The 17619-nt window shown below is 35.5% G+C and overlaps 1 protein-coding gene across 3 annotated transcripts in view; it reads left to right on the top strand.

The window, feature by feature from the left end:
* The first annotated feature begins 426 nt into the window (after nucleotides 1-426).
* The window catches only part of CCDC66 (coiled-coil domain containing 66), a 23495-nt gene continuing 6302 nt past the window's right edge, over nucleotides 427-17619 (top strand). The window contains exons 1-14 of one of the 3 annotated variants that reach the window (XM_009322321.1): nucleotides 429-488; nucleotides 2812-2834; nucleotides 3676-4093; nucleotides 4989-5121; nucleotides 5292-5395; nucleotides 6388-6512; nucleotides 7290-7466; nucleotides 8309-8440; nucleotides 11117-11370; nucleotides 11748-11832; nucleotides 12682-12843; nucleotides 14346-14493; nucleotides 14940-15062; nucleotides 16371-16849. In XM_009322321.1, the coding sequence (XP_009320596.1) occupies nucleotides 3676-4093; nucleotides 4989-5121; nucleotides 5292-5395; nucleotides 6388-6512; nucleotides 7290-7466; nucleotides 8309-8440; nucleotides 11117-11370; nucleotides 11748-11832; nucleotides 12682-12843; nucleotides 14346-14493; nucleotides 14940-15062; nucleotides 16371-16849 (2340 nt within the window). In that variant the 5' untranslated portion in view covers nucleotides 429-488; nucleotides 2812-2834. Of the gene's footprint in view, nucleotides 489-2747; nucleotides 2835-3675; nucleotides 4094-4988; nucleotides 5122-5291; nucleotides 5396-6387; nucleotides 6513-7289; nucleotides 7467-8308; nucleotides 8441-11116; nucleotides 11371-11747; nucleotides 11833-12681; nucleotides 12844-14345; nucleotides 14494-14939; nucleotides 15063-16370; nucleotides 16850-17619 lie in introns of all 3 variants that reach the window. The other 2 variants (XM_009322322.1, XM_009322323.1) reach the window with 2 other exon arrangements.

The following is a 17619-nucleotide window of genomic DNA, read 5'->3' as shown; positions in this document are numbered from 1 at the left end:
AAAGACTGCTTTCAGAATACAGCCCCTCTTTGGGATCAGTGCTGGCATTCAGGGAGACTTGTTTAGCATTTTTTGTAGCACACAGTTTATATTGTTGGATTATTAAGTTCTTGAGGGAGGTGTATTGATATGTATTACAATGTGGAGTGGCACCTTCAGTGTGAAGATTTACTTTGTAACATGCAAATCCAAATTTTCCACTATCAATAATAAAAATATACCCCCTTCAAGACCTGTTGATTTCTTCGTATTAAGTAACTTCTCTCAAACATAGAAAGCTTGGGGTATGAAAGACCGTCTGGACCAACAGGAAATACAATGTTATAATTCAGTACAATTGTCCTTGTTATTAACGTAAAAATCTTACCATTTTCAGATTACTTGATATTTCAGATTCCTCCCCCTCTCTCTCTCGTTTTGCAGAGATGGACTGAAGCTTGAAACTGAAGTGTTGGATGGAAAGCCTAGGCTAATTTTAGCTGCTTCTGGTATTTTTTTAAATCGTTTATCTCAAGTAATCTTCAAAGCTTCTTGAAGTTAAGCTTAACATCCAAGCAGTATGAAGCACAGCTTTATTGAAATATTTTTCAAATTAGGAAGAATATTTGTGCATTGTTATTTACACGTCCTCTTACGCACCAGCTTGTCACTGGTCTAGGTTGATACCGAACTTCTGAGTAGCCTGTCCCCTGGTGAACAGCTGGCAAATAGTCTTGACTCTTTACAGCTTGTCTTTCCATTCATAAAAAAAAGTTAAGTACTGTTATATATTGACTGAGATAAATTGAGAATTTCTGTAACTTTGTAGCACCTTACTTACCAAGGAAAGAGACCTAATAACTCTCTGCTTAATTTACACAGGATTTCATCATTAGTCACATTTCTGACTTTAAAGCAGCTTTAGTGTTTGGCAGTTGACGTTTGTAATTTTCAGTAGGCTGTTTATTTAGGCCAGATCTCATTACTACCATCTGAGGTCGACTTTTGCAGTATATGTTCATAATCAAGCTTTAATAAATTCTATTTTTGTGATTTTGTTTCTATACAAGCATAAGTCCACTTCCCCTAACTGTTTTACATAGCAGTCAGGATACAGAAATTCTCTGTTTAACACCCTCTAAGTTATATTTCATTTTCTGCATTTACCAGACAGCTGTCTAATGTGGCATTATGGGATATTTTGAGTCAGTAAGGAATACCAGTCTACTGGAAACAAAACCTTGCAACACCTCTAAAACAGCAGTGCTGCAGCTTTTACTTTTTCCAACCATAGTTAACATCATCAGCTGGATAGGGGCAGTGTACATTCCAGAGTGCTCTAAGATAAAACATTACCTTTGACTTTGAACTAGCCTTGAACAAGCAGTCTTCTTCAGGAATTTACATGTTTATACAACTGATATAAACAGCACTTCCTTGAATTGAATTGTGTCAAAAATTGAATCAAATTGTATTACTTCTGAATTTCAGTTTTCTGCACTGTCAAATACAGCTCACAGTCTTAGGGGCTAAAGCAGGATTATCCTGTAGTAGCTTAAGCTGCTATTTGAGATAGTTGTTTCTCTTTTGCACAGAAAAAAACCAAAGAACCCATAAGCAGCACTTTGGAGTTCTCCATTATGTATCTCCCTACTATGATGGTGAAGACCCTATTTATGTTTCTTTTTCCTTTCCAAAGAGAAGTTGGGTTTGCATAGCACGTAGAATCCCACCTTATTTAATTTCTGAATAGCCAGAAAGAAGTCAAAAAGTGACTTACCTACCCAGATGAGTGTTGAATGCTTGAGAACCCAGTGATAAAGGTGGCTGCAGAATACCCTTACTACTGAAACATTATCAAGATAGTTCAGGATTTAATGCCTGTCTCTACAAGACAACAATTTAGCATACTCCCAAGTTTTAAAATGTTCATCTAGGTTGGAAATTATTAATAGTGTAGTTTTGCAGACTTTAATTCCCCAATGTCTTTAATTGGTAGTGCAAAAAAAAAAAAATAGGTGCTACCAGTGCAAAATGCGACAACCACTGCCAGAGCAATAATTGCATAGTGCAGCTGAAGAAGCCTTGTTTCCAACAGATGTGATCCACTAAAATATCATCCCTACTATTTTCTCCCCCTTTTCCATTAGCCATATGTGCAGGATTTAATGTGTTGAGTACACATTCCTTCTATTAATCAGGATTATAATCTTTATTAATAAGTATTATATTAAACATAGTACTTAATATTATTTTTGAGACCACTACACCTCTGTCCATCCTCTAGGATTTGGGTTAAAAGACTGAAGAGTATTTCAGGGCATAGGTAAGGGGCACAATAGTGGATGGTGTGATTATGCAAGTATTGTTTCTTTAGGCTGTCAGTGATGGAGACAGATAACATCATGTAGTAAGATGGGGTTGGATGCAGGGACTCTTCTGGAAGAATGTGACACAGAAAGCAAACTGAAAAAAATCACAAAACCCAAAGAATTAAAAATAAGCTATTACCACAGGGCTCTCTGAGAAACAGAATGAATAGCAGGGGAGAATCAGACTCGCACAATAATTTTATTAGATTTATATAAAACTGGAAATAGTTACTGAAATATATCTAATTTTTTTTCCAACATACTTTTGAAGTGTGTATACTGAAATTAAAAAAAAAAAAGGTAAAATAATATAATTGGGGCAGATGTTATGGGGAAAGTACTTTCCCCCCACCTTACAAAAATCAGATGAATGTAACAGTTTATTAATTTCTCAAGATTGTTTTTCAGGAGGAAGTTGATTAAATACTTCTCTTATATGTTTGTGTTTGTTTCCCAAAAGATAAATCAAAGCCTGCAACGAAGGTAAGTGGAAAAATGACTTTTTGGTTAGAGCACACAAATTAAGTAGTTAATTTGTTAACACTGAAATTTGAGAACACATTTGAACTGACTACATACTTGTAATCAATGATGTTTAGAAAAGATAAATATTTATTTCTCAGGTTCATAATAGCTGTTAAAAAGGATGAATTAAAAGTTCTGTGACTACTTTTGCCTTTGCAAAATGCTTTAGTTTACTTTGCCAAGAAGTTACAGCAGCACAGGGAATCATCTAAATCAGAACTTTCAGAGACCTTAAAGGGATTCTGGTAAAATAGGGATCTGAAGTGCGTTTAAGTTCCAAATTAGTCATATAGCTTGTCTTTGTCTGAGTAAACTGGAGTGCAGTAGGTTGGGGAAGGAAAGAAAGCAGAAAAAGGTCTCAATACATAGGAGATAATTACAAGTGTACATCAAGGACCTTGAAAAGGATAAAACTTTAGAACAGAATGGAAAAATCAAGATTGAAATGATACCGGCTGTATGGTGAAAACATAGACCTGTTTGAAGCCAGGCTTCAGAAACACCAAAGAAAAGCAGAATTAGTGTGTATTAATTATTTTAAATGTTATGCTACATAATGTTATTTTTCATACTGTCATTTTTAAATATTCAAATTTAGGTAGGTGCTGTATTCTCTTCCAAGGTATTCCTAGTAATCATGAAGATATTTCATTAGTTTATACTGAGTTAGTTTCTATTGATGTAACAGAGAAGAAAAATGACACTTATTTTACTTGTTGCTTCAGTCTTGTTTTTGTTTGTTACCCATGCAAATGTATTTCCTTATTTAATATACGGTGAAATCCTATTGCTTTAACAGATGGGTAATAAAGCCAGAGCACCTAAACAGGCATTGAGAATGAGGCATACTGGGCATGTTCTGAGGTCAACACAAAATGCTTGTATCAAGCAGGAAAATTTAACAAAACCAAGGAGTGAATCAAGCTTATCAATGACAAAAGGTGAAAAACTACAAGTTACTAAACACTCCTCACATGAAGCCACAACTAAAGATCACTCTTTGATTTTCCAAAGAGATAGCACAAACAGATACCCTGATTCAGAGAATCCTAATGTTAAAAAAAGTAAACAGAAACCTCAAAACACATGCGTATCAGCTGAAGACCTGAGAAGTTTGGTGTGTTTAACACAAGAACAGCTTCAGCAGATTTTGATGACTGTAAAAGAAGGAACTAGAAGCATCTCTGAGACTCGTAAAGAAAAGCAAGAGGAAATGGGTAAGATACCGATAGCTGAATAAGTTAAGTTTCATGGAAACAGAACAAAATGTGAAAGCCTAACTTTGAGTTCATAATTTAAGTTTATTTGTAGGTTGCAGAGATGTTACTCTTAATGTTTAATGGTCTCAGACAAAATACTGTTTGCTGTTATGGATGTGAAATTGCCTGTTACTGTTAGGAACCAAGCATTTGATAATTTTAACTGTAAAAACTAATGATTGCTTGGTAGTATTCCAGTACTTTGAAGAGCAAAACAGCAAGCAATTCTGTTGATATTTCATGCGAAAAAGGAACCATTTTACATTGGGGGAAAAAACACAGTAGAACTGCACTGTACCATAACCATTAGGAGTTTGGAAAAAAAGCAAAACCTCAAAGAGCTAGGCCTTCCTGGTTTTGTGAAGAGTTCAGGTCTTGCTATGTATCTCAGGAGCAGTAGTGCCATTTTCCTCTGGCCTGAAGATGTACATGTATCTTTTTGCCTAACTGTAATATTACTGTTGTATAGTATTCCCCTCCCCCAACTCTTCTGCTCAGAAGCATAAGACCGATTGTGTATCTTCCTGTATTACATTTTTACTCCTGTTTGTGGACCTGTGGAGGTGGTCAGCTCTTCGCCATCAAGAACAAGACACATTGTAATTAAGTAGAGTCCCAAAGTCTGAGCTCATAGCCAAGAATAGTGTTTACTGTAAGTCTAGCATTCTACAAATACCCTGTGACATTGTAACTTACGTGCCTTAACCATACAAGCAAGGCTGAAAACAGTTTTGTTCAGTAGTGGGGAATTTGCACATTTCTGCTATTCTTAAAAGTATTTACTCAATGCTGAAGAAAGTTTAGTGGTCATATATATTCATGTATATTTTCATATATTTATATTCTTCCACAGCTACTAGTGAGGCATCAGAGGAAAACATTATAGAGTTGTTCAAAGCTTGTGAAGTTTCATCTGTTCCAGATGACGCTAACTCTGATTCAAGCAGGAAACAAGAAGCGTATCTGCAGCCAGGACAGAAAGTTATGTATGTAGATCTGTGTTATTATCTACAAAAATTGTATCTCCAATAAAGATTCGTATTATAAAGATTCTTACTGTGATTAAGAATTACAAATACTAATGAAGAAGTTACCTTTAAAATTAACAGATTAGCTTTTTAGGTAATTTTTTTTTTCCCCTCCTCCTTTCCTCTAGAAAGGATTCATGGAAACCTGCTGACATGTTGAGTTCCTTGGGAGAAAGAGAAGGGGAGAAAGCCTTACTAGAATTTAGAAAGACCCAATGGAAGAAGGAATTAGGTACTTATGACATACAGAATATATTTTTGATCAATCTATTACACTCAGAATGCCAAGAAACTTTGTGTTCCTTATGCCCTTTTAAATTTACTTATATCAGTGCAGTTGCTACAAATTGGAAAGTACATAGTTTTTAGTCTCCAAGACGGGAGTAAGATTCTTGAATTTCAAAATTTTATGCAAAGATTATAACTTCTTGCAAAAATGCTTCTTAAATAAATACTATCGCAAATAAATATATTCAGTTATGCTTCATATTTTAGGAGTTACTTGCCACTGATTTTGTCACATTCTGCCAGTAGTAGATAGCCATTATCTTTAACAAAGTCACTTGTTTTTTAATGGGAAAAGTGTCACCCTAATCTACAAGCATGACTGAATATATCAAATTGCAGTTTGAACTTGAAACAGTTTGCAGTCCTGCCCCATCACCAACCAAGGGCAATCTCTGTAGAAAAATAAAAACGTTTAACACAGTAGTAAATTCTCTCTGACAAATTAAGCTTTTTATGATTCACATGCAGGAGCGTTGTGTTTTGTTTTCAACTTGGGTATAGACCATCTGGTTTCAGGGTTTGATTCTGCATTGTCAGTAGCTTCCATGTATAGCTCCATTGGTTTTTAATAATATTACAGTAGTCCAAGACTGGTACAATAAAATGGAGAGAATTTATATACTTGTTTGTTTCTGTTAGTTTTCCCACTTCCCCTGGGACATCGTTAAGCCTTCAGTGTTTTGTAGTCTTCTCGGAGAGATTCCCCAATCACCTCTATAACTCTGGGCAGACTCAGCCGCCATCCTCTTAAGAGCAAAGTCATGTTTAGCCTGATTGGCCAGACAATGGTGGCTTACTCTTCTTGTCCATTTCACAATCAAAATTACAGGGTAGACATGCATTGCTGTTTGTTGTTTTTTTTTTTTAATTAAAAAGAAAAAGCAACCTGCTACATGTCTGTATTAGGAACTCTTACTAGAGTTTGTTTTTTTGAAGATGAACAGGTAGCACTGAAGAAGAGACTGAAAGAAACTTTGGAGGGAGAGGTGGGTTATTTCTGGGCAAAACCTGGCAGTAATAAAGCCCATAAAGAGAAGGTGGAAACAGCTGACTCAGATAAGGTAAGGCTATCAGTAAACACAAAAGAGCACACAGTTTCCACAGCACTGTTCCAGAACGGTTTGGCTTTTAATTCATACAAGATTTTCTTTTCTGTACGAATCCAGTAGAATCCAATCTCAGTGGTCACTTTAAGCTCTTTCATGGCATGAATTGCTGCAACTCCCTGTTTCACACTTACCTGTTGCTCCAATTTGTAGCTTCACAAATTAAGATCTTTGTAGCATGAACAACCTATTCCTGTCCTTTTGTGTTGATTCCTAACTAAAAGGTATAAATCTTTTCTAGTTCTGTTTTGAGGAATCATCTCAAATTAATTCCGGGTTATATAATTATTTACGTTGTTCATGAGCTCTCACACATTTGATTGCTCAGATAATGAGCATAGCAATTTGACTTTTACTCTAACCTGCCTTTTTAAAAGTCAGCTGTCACCCTGAAAATGCTGTGTCAGATAGATGTATTATACTCAGACAAGACTGCTTCTCCAGTGAAATTGATTGCTGTTAAACAGAAGTTAGGGTTGTAAATTGCTTTTTTTGTGGCATATTCAGCATTCCTAGAAAAGTTAACACTCTGCCCCATAAGAATTTGTTTTAATCTACATAATTAAATACTGGATATGAGATGCTTAGTTACAAGTTTTGGCTGAAGTTTTAATGAATAGCAGCTTCTAGAAGTATAAGTTACTTGTTTATTATATGATAAAGGCTATTTAATACAAACAAAACAGGAGAGCTAAATAAAGCAAGTCTTAACAGCGGTCACTTTATTTGCAGACAGTGTTTCCAGCTGACTCAGTTATTACCACTGAGGAAAACTGTGTCTGTACAACTGCTTTAACTACAGAGGCTAATAAAGTTCCAGTGAATGTTTCAAGTGCTCCAGCTGGGCAGTCTTCTGATTTCAGTTCTTCTGACTTAGCAGCTGTCAATTGCACTGCATTTGTTTTAGGGGTAAGATTTTAAATTGCATGCAGGTTTTTTTTTACTTATTTATTGACAACAGATGTGTATCTTCAGTAGTTCTTTTAAACCAGAAGAATTAAGCAGACCTTTTTGCTCTATCTGGATAATTGTGTCTGAATGAGTGTTTGTCAAAATATTAATGCTTTGAAGACTAAGCATTTTCAAGGCTGATGTGAGGAATAGTACTAGAGGTGTGAGCTGAAGTGTTATTTAGTTTTTAAGTATGCGTTCAAGAAAGAGAAGGGGGAACCTATCAGAAATAGAAGACTTTAAAAAGAAAATATTGATGGCAGAAGGTTCAAGAAGTAGTTTTTGAGTTATTGCTAGCAGGCACTGATTGAAGAGTGGTTTTTGTCAGAGAGCATTGAAAGTTCTCAGGGCCACTGGAGTTTGTTAAATAATGCAGATACCCATTAAGCAGCAGGAACAGAAGGTGGTATCTAGAACTTACTTGAGACAGATCACTACTGATTAGATCATGGTGCTGAATCTACCCGGAACACAGACTGAGCAGTGAACCATAGGAAGAAGGAAGGGATTTTTATTCATGATACATATAAGTAAGGTTTTTTGGAGTGAGAAGCTGATGGTTCAAGTTAGAATAGTATTCAAAGACTAGCTTATTTAAGATCTTTCCAACAACTGAATTTTTATGGAGCAGTCAGACACTTGCTACAGTAACAAACTTACATTCACATTCTTGTGCAAGAGAACAGCCCGGTTATGCCTAGCAAATGAAGGCAAAGTTCTCTGCCACGTCTTTATTATGTGGCTAGACAAGGTGCTGAATTTTTTGTAGAAGGAAGAGACTAGCACTTATCTTATTTCAGGAAGCTGTGCCACAGGAACGACCTTCTAGTGCTTTGAAGCATGAGCAACAGAACAAGTGGCTTGAAGAGCTGGACAAACAGAAGGAAGAAGCTAAGCTACAAAAAATAGAAGAAAAACTTAATTTATCACAGGTACCTGGTTTAGAGGGACTTTTTGTCTCCATTTCTGTTCTAAGAAATTTTTTCTCTCCATTTCTGTTCTAAGAAACAAAAGATGAAATCGTAGACCTAATGAAGTAGTGACAAACATGTAATTACTTGCAGCATGTCCAGGTTTTCACCGTAAGTCCATAGGACAGGCTAATTGAACATTCAGCCAGTAGCTGTTCCAGTATTTCAGTGGCAGAGAACAGACTACCATGCGTCTGGTGTGATGGGTTAGAGTGCTTGCTGCAGAGATGAAAACAGTGATATTACTATACCTCTTTTTCTTTCCCACCGTTGTGTGAAAGCACTAGGGTTTGGAAAGTGTTGTAGAGACACTGGCCGGACACTTTGTAAAAAGACATTTTCGGTAGACTACAAAAGGAGATGAGAAAAGAGAAGGAAAGTTAGAGACAACTACAGTGTGTCACAGTGGTGTTCAAATCCTGTTTCTAGAAATATTATTTTGATATGCATATATACGCACACACATACACTCTTATGAAACTTTTTTAAACACTTGTACTCCAAAAAGTATTGAAGAAAATAGCCTTACCTTTTTTACCCTTTGGTTTTTCCAGGCTGTTGAATGTAGGTCTCTTATGCTGGATCTAGAAGGAAGCTGGCCAATATAATTGCTTTGCAGGTAGAATACCTGAAGAGACTTTTAATACTGTCACTATTGGCAAATTTCGTCAATATATCTTTTACCCCAGAGGTTCTTCTTTCCTTTACGTGTTACTATTTCTACTATATTAGTAGTTTTAAGGTCAGTGGAATACTCCGCATTCTTATACAGCCTGATACTGACACACTCTTCCAAAGACTCTTTGTCTTTTGAAGTGAAGAAACATGCAGTGAGATTGTACTATTACTAGAGTCCAGATTTCCAAATTACTGTGCGCAGCTTTAACCCCAGGATTGTATCTTTCACCATGCATGAGATGTATTCACATCATGAGATGTTCTGTATTATTAGTGAACAAGAATCTTGATTACCAAAACTTGATTGACATGAATGTTCATAGCCTGTGGCCTTCTGGATTAAAAGGCTACAGCTTTTACTCTCAACTGAAGCATTTACAGCAATAACACCATTCCTAGACAGAAATTCTTCATTTTAATTCCCGAGTTTGTAGTACTAGAAGAGAGCTTTCCTACCCACCCTCCAAAAAAACCCCTTGTTGCCAAGGTTGTTTACATACCTACACACAACACAAGTCTTTTCATTTCCTGAGTAGTTGAAGGAATCAAATTTCCTTTGCAAATTGAGCTTTGTAACTGTGAAGCCAACACAGCTGTGAAAGGTTCCTTCATTAGCTGCCTTGGTTTTTAATTTGATAGCTGTGCTGTGGAGAGATGGTTGCAGTCACCAGTGAGTAACCTAACAGTAATCTCATTACCAGCCTCTTTCTGAAAGGAAGTTAACGTGCACTTAGTCTCGTTTTCTTCAACATCTTTTTTTTCAGGTTTTGTGTTACACTCTCAACCCTTCTGTATATTGCACCACAGACTTGCATAAGAATAAAGTAGATTTTCCAACTACTCTGATCTGCTTCTACATCACAGAGTATTCAAAGGGAACAAAACTCAGGGAACAGGAGGAAGAATAATTTGGATACTTATTATTTGGACTATGATTTTCTTGCTTCTTTTAGAATAGGTGTGAAACTTTTCTGACACAAGGGAATTTTTGGTTATGGAAAGGACTCCTAGAAAGCTCATTAGGTTAGATTATGTTAGTTTTTTTCCTGCAGAATGCAAGTTTTGAGACAGCCATTCTCCAGTCCCTCCAGAGAAACGGTTCTAGTCAGAAGAGAAAACCTTCTCAGTACCTATAGCAAAAACAAAGGCCCCTTAAGTAAAAATCTTTTATTAGTGATATAATGGAATGTCCCAATTGACAACACTGAGCCAAAAAGGTAGCCTGGGTGGTACAGAAGAGAGATTTAAACACAGTATGTCACCTCTACAAAAGTTTTAGGTACTTTGCTAGGATAGCAGTGGTGGCTGCTGTGGGTGGAAGAGATTTTGAAAGAAGGCTTATTTTATAATGGGCCTGTCTAGCTGAAAATAGGACGTTAGAGATTGATATCTCTGCCCAAAACACATTAATTCTGCTACCATCCAGAATTAAAATGGAGGGGGTAAATGTAGGACAGTGTAAAAGATGCCACTTGTTCATATTACTAGAGAGAGAATATGTACACAACAGGAGGAGAGTATGGCAGAGTGGACAGGGTACTGACCTCTCAATCAAGCAGTTCCCAGAACTATTAGAAAAATTATGGAATGGAATAGTAATATAAATTGAAAAAGTGATACCAAAAAGCCTGAATCGGTTAACTTTTTTATTTTTCAAACTTTTTTTTCACTTTATAATTTTGGGGTTTTTTTCCTGAAAATATAGTAGCAGTATGTTTTTGCTGACCAAATATATGGATCAGCAGTATAATTTCTGATCTGACTTGCATTTTAAGCAACAGAGAGGCTTCTATTTTCCCATTTAGGGAGTTAACTACTGTCGGTATTGTAGCCCCATAACAGAGCTTTTCAAATGTTCCTGTTTTACAAAATGTGTATTGTCTGTTTTGTTAACCCTACTTTATAGAAACAGTGTAATTGAACGCATTTCTGTTTTTTTATTGCTTCATATTTATTTAGGCTGAAGAGCATGACAGATGGGCAATGCATTTTGATTCTTTAAAGAACCACCTTAATGCTAATGCACAGCACCCCTTAAATGGAATGTACAAAAAGCAGCCTGAAAGTCTTTGCCTGTCACCTGACACTAAGGAGCTGACTGCTTTTATTCACCCTTTTTCACCTGCAGCTTTAGGCAGCCGCATGCCCTCAAAGGTGGGAAATGCAGAAAAAGCTGCTAAAAACACTGCTTTGGAACACAGTCAGAAAGTCAGGTGAGTGAGCTTTGTAAGGATAATCATCTTCCCAGCCAGTATGTTTCTGATACCTCCTCAGAAATAAAAAAAAAATAAATTGAATAAGATCCTTTAAATCTGATCTTTGGATCTTACTCATTTGGCTTTTGCTTTTTTCAGAAATACCTGTTGTTTCACTTTCAAAAGACACAAGTGCTTCCATTGTTCATTAATAAAATTTGCTGCAAATAAACTTACTTTGTTCTTTAGTAAAATGAATTTCATAATTGTAAATTAATACAATGGGATGACCGCAATATGAAAATATTACTTGAAATCTAACTAATTCTAATTAAGAAAGGCTTTAGGATTATTTTCTTATGATTAAAAACATTTACATGTTTCTTTGTTCATAGTTTCCTCCGTTCAATGACAGCTCTCCTGGACCCTGCACAGATTGAAGAGAGAGACAGACGGCGGCAAAAACAGTTAGAACATCAGGTAGACTTCTGTTTTACTAACACTCTTTTAATGAGAAGAAAGGATGAAAGATAGTGTTGTCACATGAATAAAGCATGAAATTTAATACCAGAATCCAGAGAGGTACTTGACTTTTATGCTTCAGATTACATGTTTACAGTTGTTTAACAGTATTTCATTGTTAGACTCTACTGTTTTCTTTTAATATTTGTACAGAGATGATTGTATTTCTGTAACTGAATTCTTGCCTCAAAAGATGTACAGTGCAGTCTTTAGAGCTCTAGTAGGTTTGTGTGCATTTTTCTTCAATCTCCACTGTCATCAGGAGGACTGATACTTACAGGTACCCACTCCATGAATCTTTAAATTTTTATCATCTACTTTACTGTCATTTGCATTACTTCTGTGGCGCTCTAACTGAATGTATATCTGCATGATGATGTCTCTAACACAGTGTAAAGAAGTCTTAGTATAAGTGTAACGAGCCTGTTCTGGTCAAACTGTTATCTGCTAGATCAAAACACTAGCTTAGAGTATGTAAGGTAAAAATCAGACCACCGTTTCTTTACAAGAAAAATTAAAAGTATTTTTGAAAACATAAAAAGCTACTTCTGTTTGTCTCTGAGTATTTCAAACTGCTTTATTGGGCTGGTGGTTCTCCCCCCCAAAAACAAACAAACAAAAAAGGCAGCAGCTACCTCTCTTGTGAGAAATGAAAAGAAACAAAAGTGTTTGAAAGAAGTTGTCTTGGTTTTTTTTTTATTTGTCCAAATCCAATTATTATACATGTATATGGAAGTATATTAATATATAGCTTATAATACCTTTAATGTTATAGCTTTTAATTTTCCTTTTTTCTGATACTACTAGAAAGCAATAATGGCTCAGGTAGAGGAAAAACGGAAGAAGAAACAACTGGAGGAAGAGCAGAGAAAACGGGAAGAACAAGAGGAAGAACAGCGCCTAGCACGAGAAAAAGAACAAATGCAGAAACAGTTTGAAGAAGATATGCTGAAACAAAAACAAAAGGAGGTGGGTTTTTGCATTTTCTTTAGTGCAGATAGTCTGTAATAATACTGGACTTTGAGGAAAATGGTTCTTGTTCTTCACCTTCAAAATGGTGTTGGCTCATCATTTTGAAAATTAAAACTATCTGAAATTTAGACATTTGAAACCAAAATGTGTTTCCTCAATTAATAAACTTATAACATCATACAAGTTTAAGGCAGGTTTCATTTTTTTGGATAAGGGCCTTTTCAGGAAGAGAAATGGATAAGAACTGGCAAAAATGGAATTGTAGTTTTAAATAATGCAGAAACATGCATCTTTAAATGGAAATTTTAAATATAAAAAAATACCTCAAAGTATGTGATCCAATTGTTGTTGTTGGTAACTTGATGCTTTTAAGATGCTTCAGTACCATGAACTTTATCTGGCTGGATGTGCTTTCGCTCTGGATTAAAGACTTTTCAGAATATATTCTGGAAAAGTCATTCATGTTCTAGAGCTTTCTCCTCTGTAACTATTGCTGAGCTTTACATACTACTTTCATATGCAAGTTAAATCAAAAGTAACATTTTGACCTTTGTCAAGTACAAATTTTGCATTTGTATATATTCTTACCTGTTACAGAAGAGTCTGTAGAAGGTTAAAAGCCTTGTCTGATGTTTTTTCTTCCTTTTGGCACAGTAGTAGCTATTACTGTTTGCTTCATATTTGGAACAGTAGCAGAATTCCATGATGTCATAAGACAGTGTGATTCCAAAAACACACCCTCTTCTAAAACCTGCAGAAATATGGATCTCTGATTTCTCTGCATTTTCTGGACGGAAACATATAGTATCTGCCTGTAGATACTAGAACAAACTGGTAAAAAATTGGGAAAGTAATTTTTCTCTCTAATAGCTCAGCTCCTTCAAAATATGTTATGCTATCAGTTGTTCTTCTTTCCACCTGCAAATGCAGTAGGAAGTGGGGATGAGATGGTACTAGCAGTTTGGAAAGGAGATTTTCCTTGGTCCGGTCTCCTCCACCTTGAACCTGCTGAGTCTGGAGACTGTAACCCTCATATTTAGGGGTGCTCTGCCTTTGTTAGGGAGGCTTCTACTGTCTCCTTTATGTGGAAGTAGGAGGAAGGTGAGTTTTTAAATTATTTTTATTTAGGCTTCTTTTATTTTATTAAACCACATGATACAGGAATCCATAGATGGCTGAAATCAGATGGCATTTAGGAAAAGATGAATTTATTAGAAAGGAGATAAATATCCAAATAACTTTGAGGATACAAATGCTCACTTTTTAATGCTGGGATTGAACATCTTTCATTAGCACAGCAGAGGTTCTGAATTTATAATCGTAAAAGTTATATGTTGCATATTGCATCTACTCAACTAGTTTTGTTTTTGTTTTAAAAAGAAAAGGCTTTACTCAAAATAAGACTATATGTAAACCTTGAGGATTATATGGAGGTTAAATAATCCTATTAATTTTATTCTCAAATAAATGATCACATATATTTACTTTTTTTTTTAAAGGAACTCGTGACTCTTAAAACAATTGAGCTTTATCAGACAATGCAGAAAGCTCAGGAATTAGCACAGAGATTAAAACAAGAACAGCGCATTCGAGACTTGGCTCAGAAGGGACATGACATTTCAAAACTTAAGAAGAATCTTGGTGGTGGCAAGTACAAGTCTTTTCATATTCAGTTTGCCTATTCCTTTGGTGTTTGCATGCAAGTTGGTGGTTTTGCTTTGGTTTTTTTTCCCCTTCTGCGTTTGGGTCAGAAAATGCTCCTTTGCTTCACGAAACAAATTTCATTTCAGCTTATTTAAAGAAAGAGCCTTCCAAACAAATACCAGGGTTAACTAATATGGAGAATATTGTATTTTAGTAAGTTTCAAATACAATATTACATGAAGGAAGAAATATAAACATATTATCAGGAATATTCAGACCTATGTGCTGTCGATTAGATTTCCAGTGAAAAAGGGAGAGTATTAAGACTGAAAACTATGGTTCAGATCCCACTTTGAGTTCTAAACCACAACAGTCTCTGATAACTTGATAGCATGGTTTAAATGGAACATGCTTTACTAAATTGAACAATTTTACTTATTTCTTTTTAGGTGATACAGAATTGGAAAATTGTAATACTGACATTCCACATCAAAGTCATAATTTTTCTGATGACATTAAGAGCCACATTGATCAGCAGACTTCTCCTCGGAAAGACACTGCTGTACAGACAGGTATGCAGCCTTTAAGTTTAATTACTCTGATGTACCTTAAGACAGACAGTAGAACAGCATATTTGTGAAACTGAGCTACAGGGAGAAATCACCATCGTTCAGAATGGAATAAAACTAGAAATACATACTTGGATAGACTTGTTGGAGTATTACAATATATCACTGTACTCTTCTAAACAAATTATATATCTGTATAGTTGTTACTTACTAGTTACAGATTCAAATCACCCAGTCTGAAATACAGTGTTGACTTACGAGTCATGATCACAAGCCATGTAGGACTAAATTTAGTAAGGTATTTAAACGTGTATTTGTAGTAGTCTTCAGTGTGAATGGTCACAGGTTTACATAACGTGGTTTGGTATTGAGCAGGGCTCAGCTCCTAATGAATCCTTGAAAATATTGACAGAAACATTGTCAATAATTCTGGAATTGGAAAACTAGACTCATTAGAAAATGAGAGCTTACATTCAAATGTTTAGAAAAGCTTTCTACAATTACTGCTAAATACTCAGACAAAATTGCAGGTCCATCTAGATAGAATACTTTCTAGTCTTTATCTTGATTTTGTATCACACCATTAAAAAAACCAGATCAAACTTAGTCTGCATCTATTAATGTTGTAGATGAGGTATGAATGAGCAGACTCAGTGGAAACTTACAGTCATTTTATGCCTTGTATTTAGAAATCTGCTAGCTTCTTATCACTCGTGAAGTGCAAGCTTTATTTTATTTCTGTTTGCTTAAGCAACAACTAATATTTTTGGTTCTGAGAGTGCTGGTAGAAATTATATTGTGAATTTGGAGAGTTTACAAATAATGCTTTTGTGTATGCCCCTTAGTAAAGAAAGAACCTGGATTGTTAGTAATTTAAAAATTGAACAAAATACTTCCATTGGAAGACAAGGATTAGGGAAGGAAGTTATTCCCAGTAGCATTGTGAATATTACCAAACCATCGGCATTCTGAAAAACTAAACAGAAGCTGTGTTTTGCTCTTTACCATTGGGTACCATGACAGAAATAGAATGCTACATTTTAAAATAATGTAGTTTCATTTTACATAAATTATTTTGCTTTACAGTGACTTGATTTCATTCTCCAATCTTTTTTTTTCACCCTCCTTATTGAGTTTGCTTCTACTGGTCCTATTTATCTTCCGCATCAAAAAGAATAAAAGACATTATAAAACTGTAACAACCAATTTTTGAATAAAATCGGTAATGGTAGACTGATACGCATACAAAACTCAAACAAATAGTTTGAATAGCTTAGACTTGGAGATAAAATGTAATTATTTTTTTTTTAGATTACTTTAATACTTCAGCATACACTGAGTCAGCTGAGGAAAGAACTGTGTGTTGCGGATCGCCTGATATTTCCATAGAATATAAAGAAACCTCCAGCAGCAAAAAATACCAGAAGGAAATGCAGTATATAGATAAAAATAAAATTTCAGGAAAAGAGAATGGTGGCATTCACAGTGATCTATATGAACAATATGCAAGAAAAGAAAGACAGATTAAGCCTTCAGAAAAATACAGCAAAAGACCTGACTGGAACATAAGCAAGCCTGGGAAAAGATACATTCCAGCATCAGAAAGATACCCTAAACAGCTACAAAAACAAAGGGAAGAAAACAAAGTAAGACGACAAATGGAGCTGCTTCAGTTGGTAGAAAGAAATACCCCTGGGAATCTCTGCTCAAAAAAGGGTGGTTATTCAGACAGGTCTCCATCACCTCACGAAGAAATAAGTATGAAGAATAAGGGACATAGAGTCAGAAAGGTAACTATTTGGTCTTTAACAACAATGATGTGTATTTTTAAGACTCTTGTTCCACACGGTTTTGCCTGGATGGGAATTCAGTTATGTAACTCAAGCATTGAGAATTTTCCTATTATGGCCCCTTGTGTAAAGAATTTACAGCATTGTTTCGTCCTTCATGATCAGAAGAATATATTCAGACTTTGTGACTTAGCTTTTACTGTTATTTCAGTCTTCCAAAGTGTTCATTCTCTTTCATTTATTCATTATCATCATGTAAACAAGGAGCTTGATTGAAAGCAGTGTGCAGGATAGAATGACATCACTGACTTGCTCTTTTTCGTCCAGTCATTATGTTGTGTTGAGGTATAGGAGTACCTGTTCAAGAAAACAATTTTTATTTCTGCGAAGAATATGGATTACTGAGGATGTACTCTATTGTCATAAAAATGCATCCTTCTTAGTGGAGTGTCATTTCTTCTCCCATTTGCAGTAAGCATGTATCAGTATAGCTTGTGGCTGGGGATGACTTGCTCTTTTTCGTCCAGTCATTATGTTGTGTTGAGGTATAGGAGTACCTGTTCAAGAAAACAATTTTTATTTCTGCGAAGAATATGGATTACTGAGGATGTACTCTATTGTCATAAAAATGCATCCTTCTTAGTGGAGTGTCATTTCTTCTCCCATTTGCAGTAAGCATGTATCAGTATAGCTTGTGGCTGGGGAAAAAAAAAAATCATTTAAAGAAAATACTATCAAATATATTCATGCCTTGTCTCTCCGCTCCCCCC

Source organism: Pygoscelis adeliae, unplaced genomic scaffold, assembly GCF_000699105.1.
Source record: "Pygoscelis adeliae isolate BGI_AS28 unplaced genomic scaffold, ASM69910v1 Scaffold404, whole genome shotgun sequence".
Taxonomy (NCBI): domain Eukaryota; kingdom Metazoa; phylum Chordata; class Aves; order Sphenisciformes; family Spheniscidae; genus Pygoscelis; species Pygoscelis adeliae.
The sequence above is the reverse complement of the archived record's forward strand: the minus strand, read 5'-3'. Positions and strand labels throughout refer to the sequence as shown.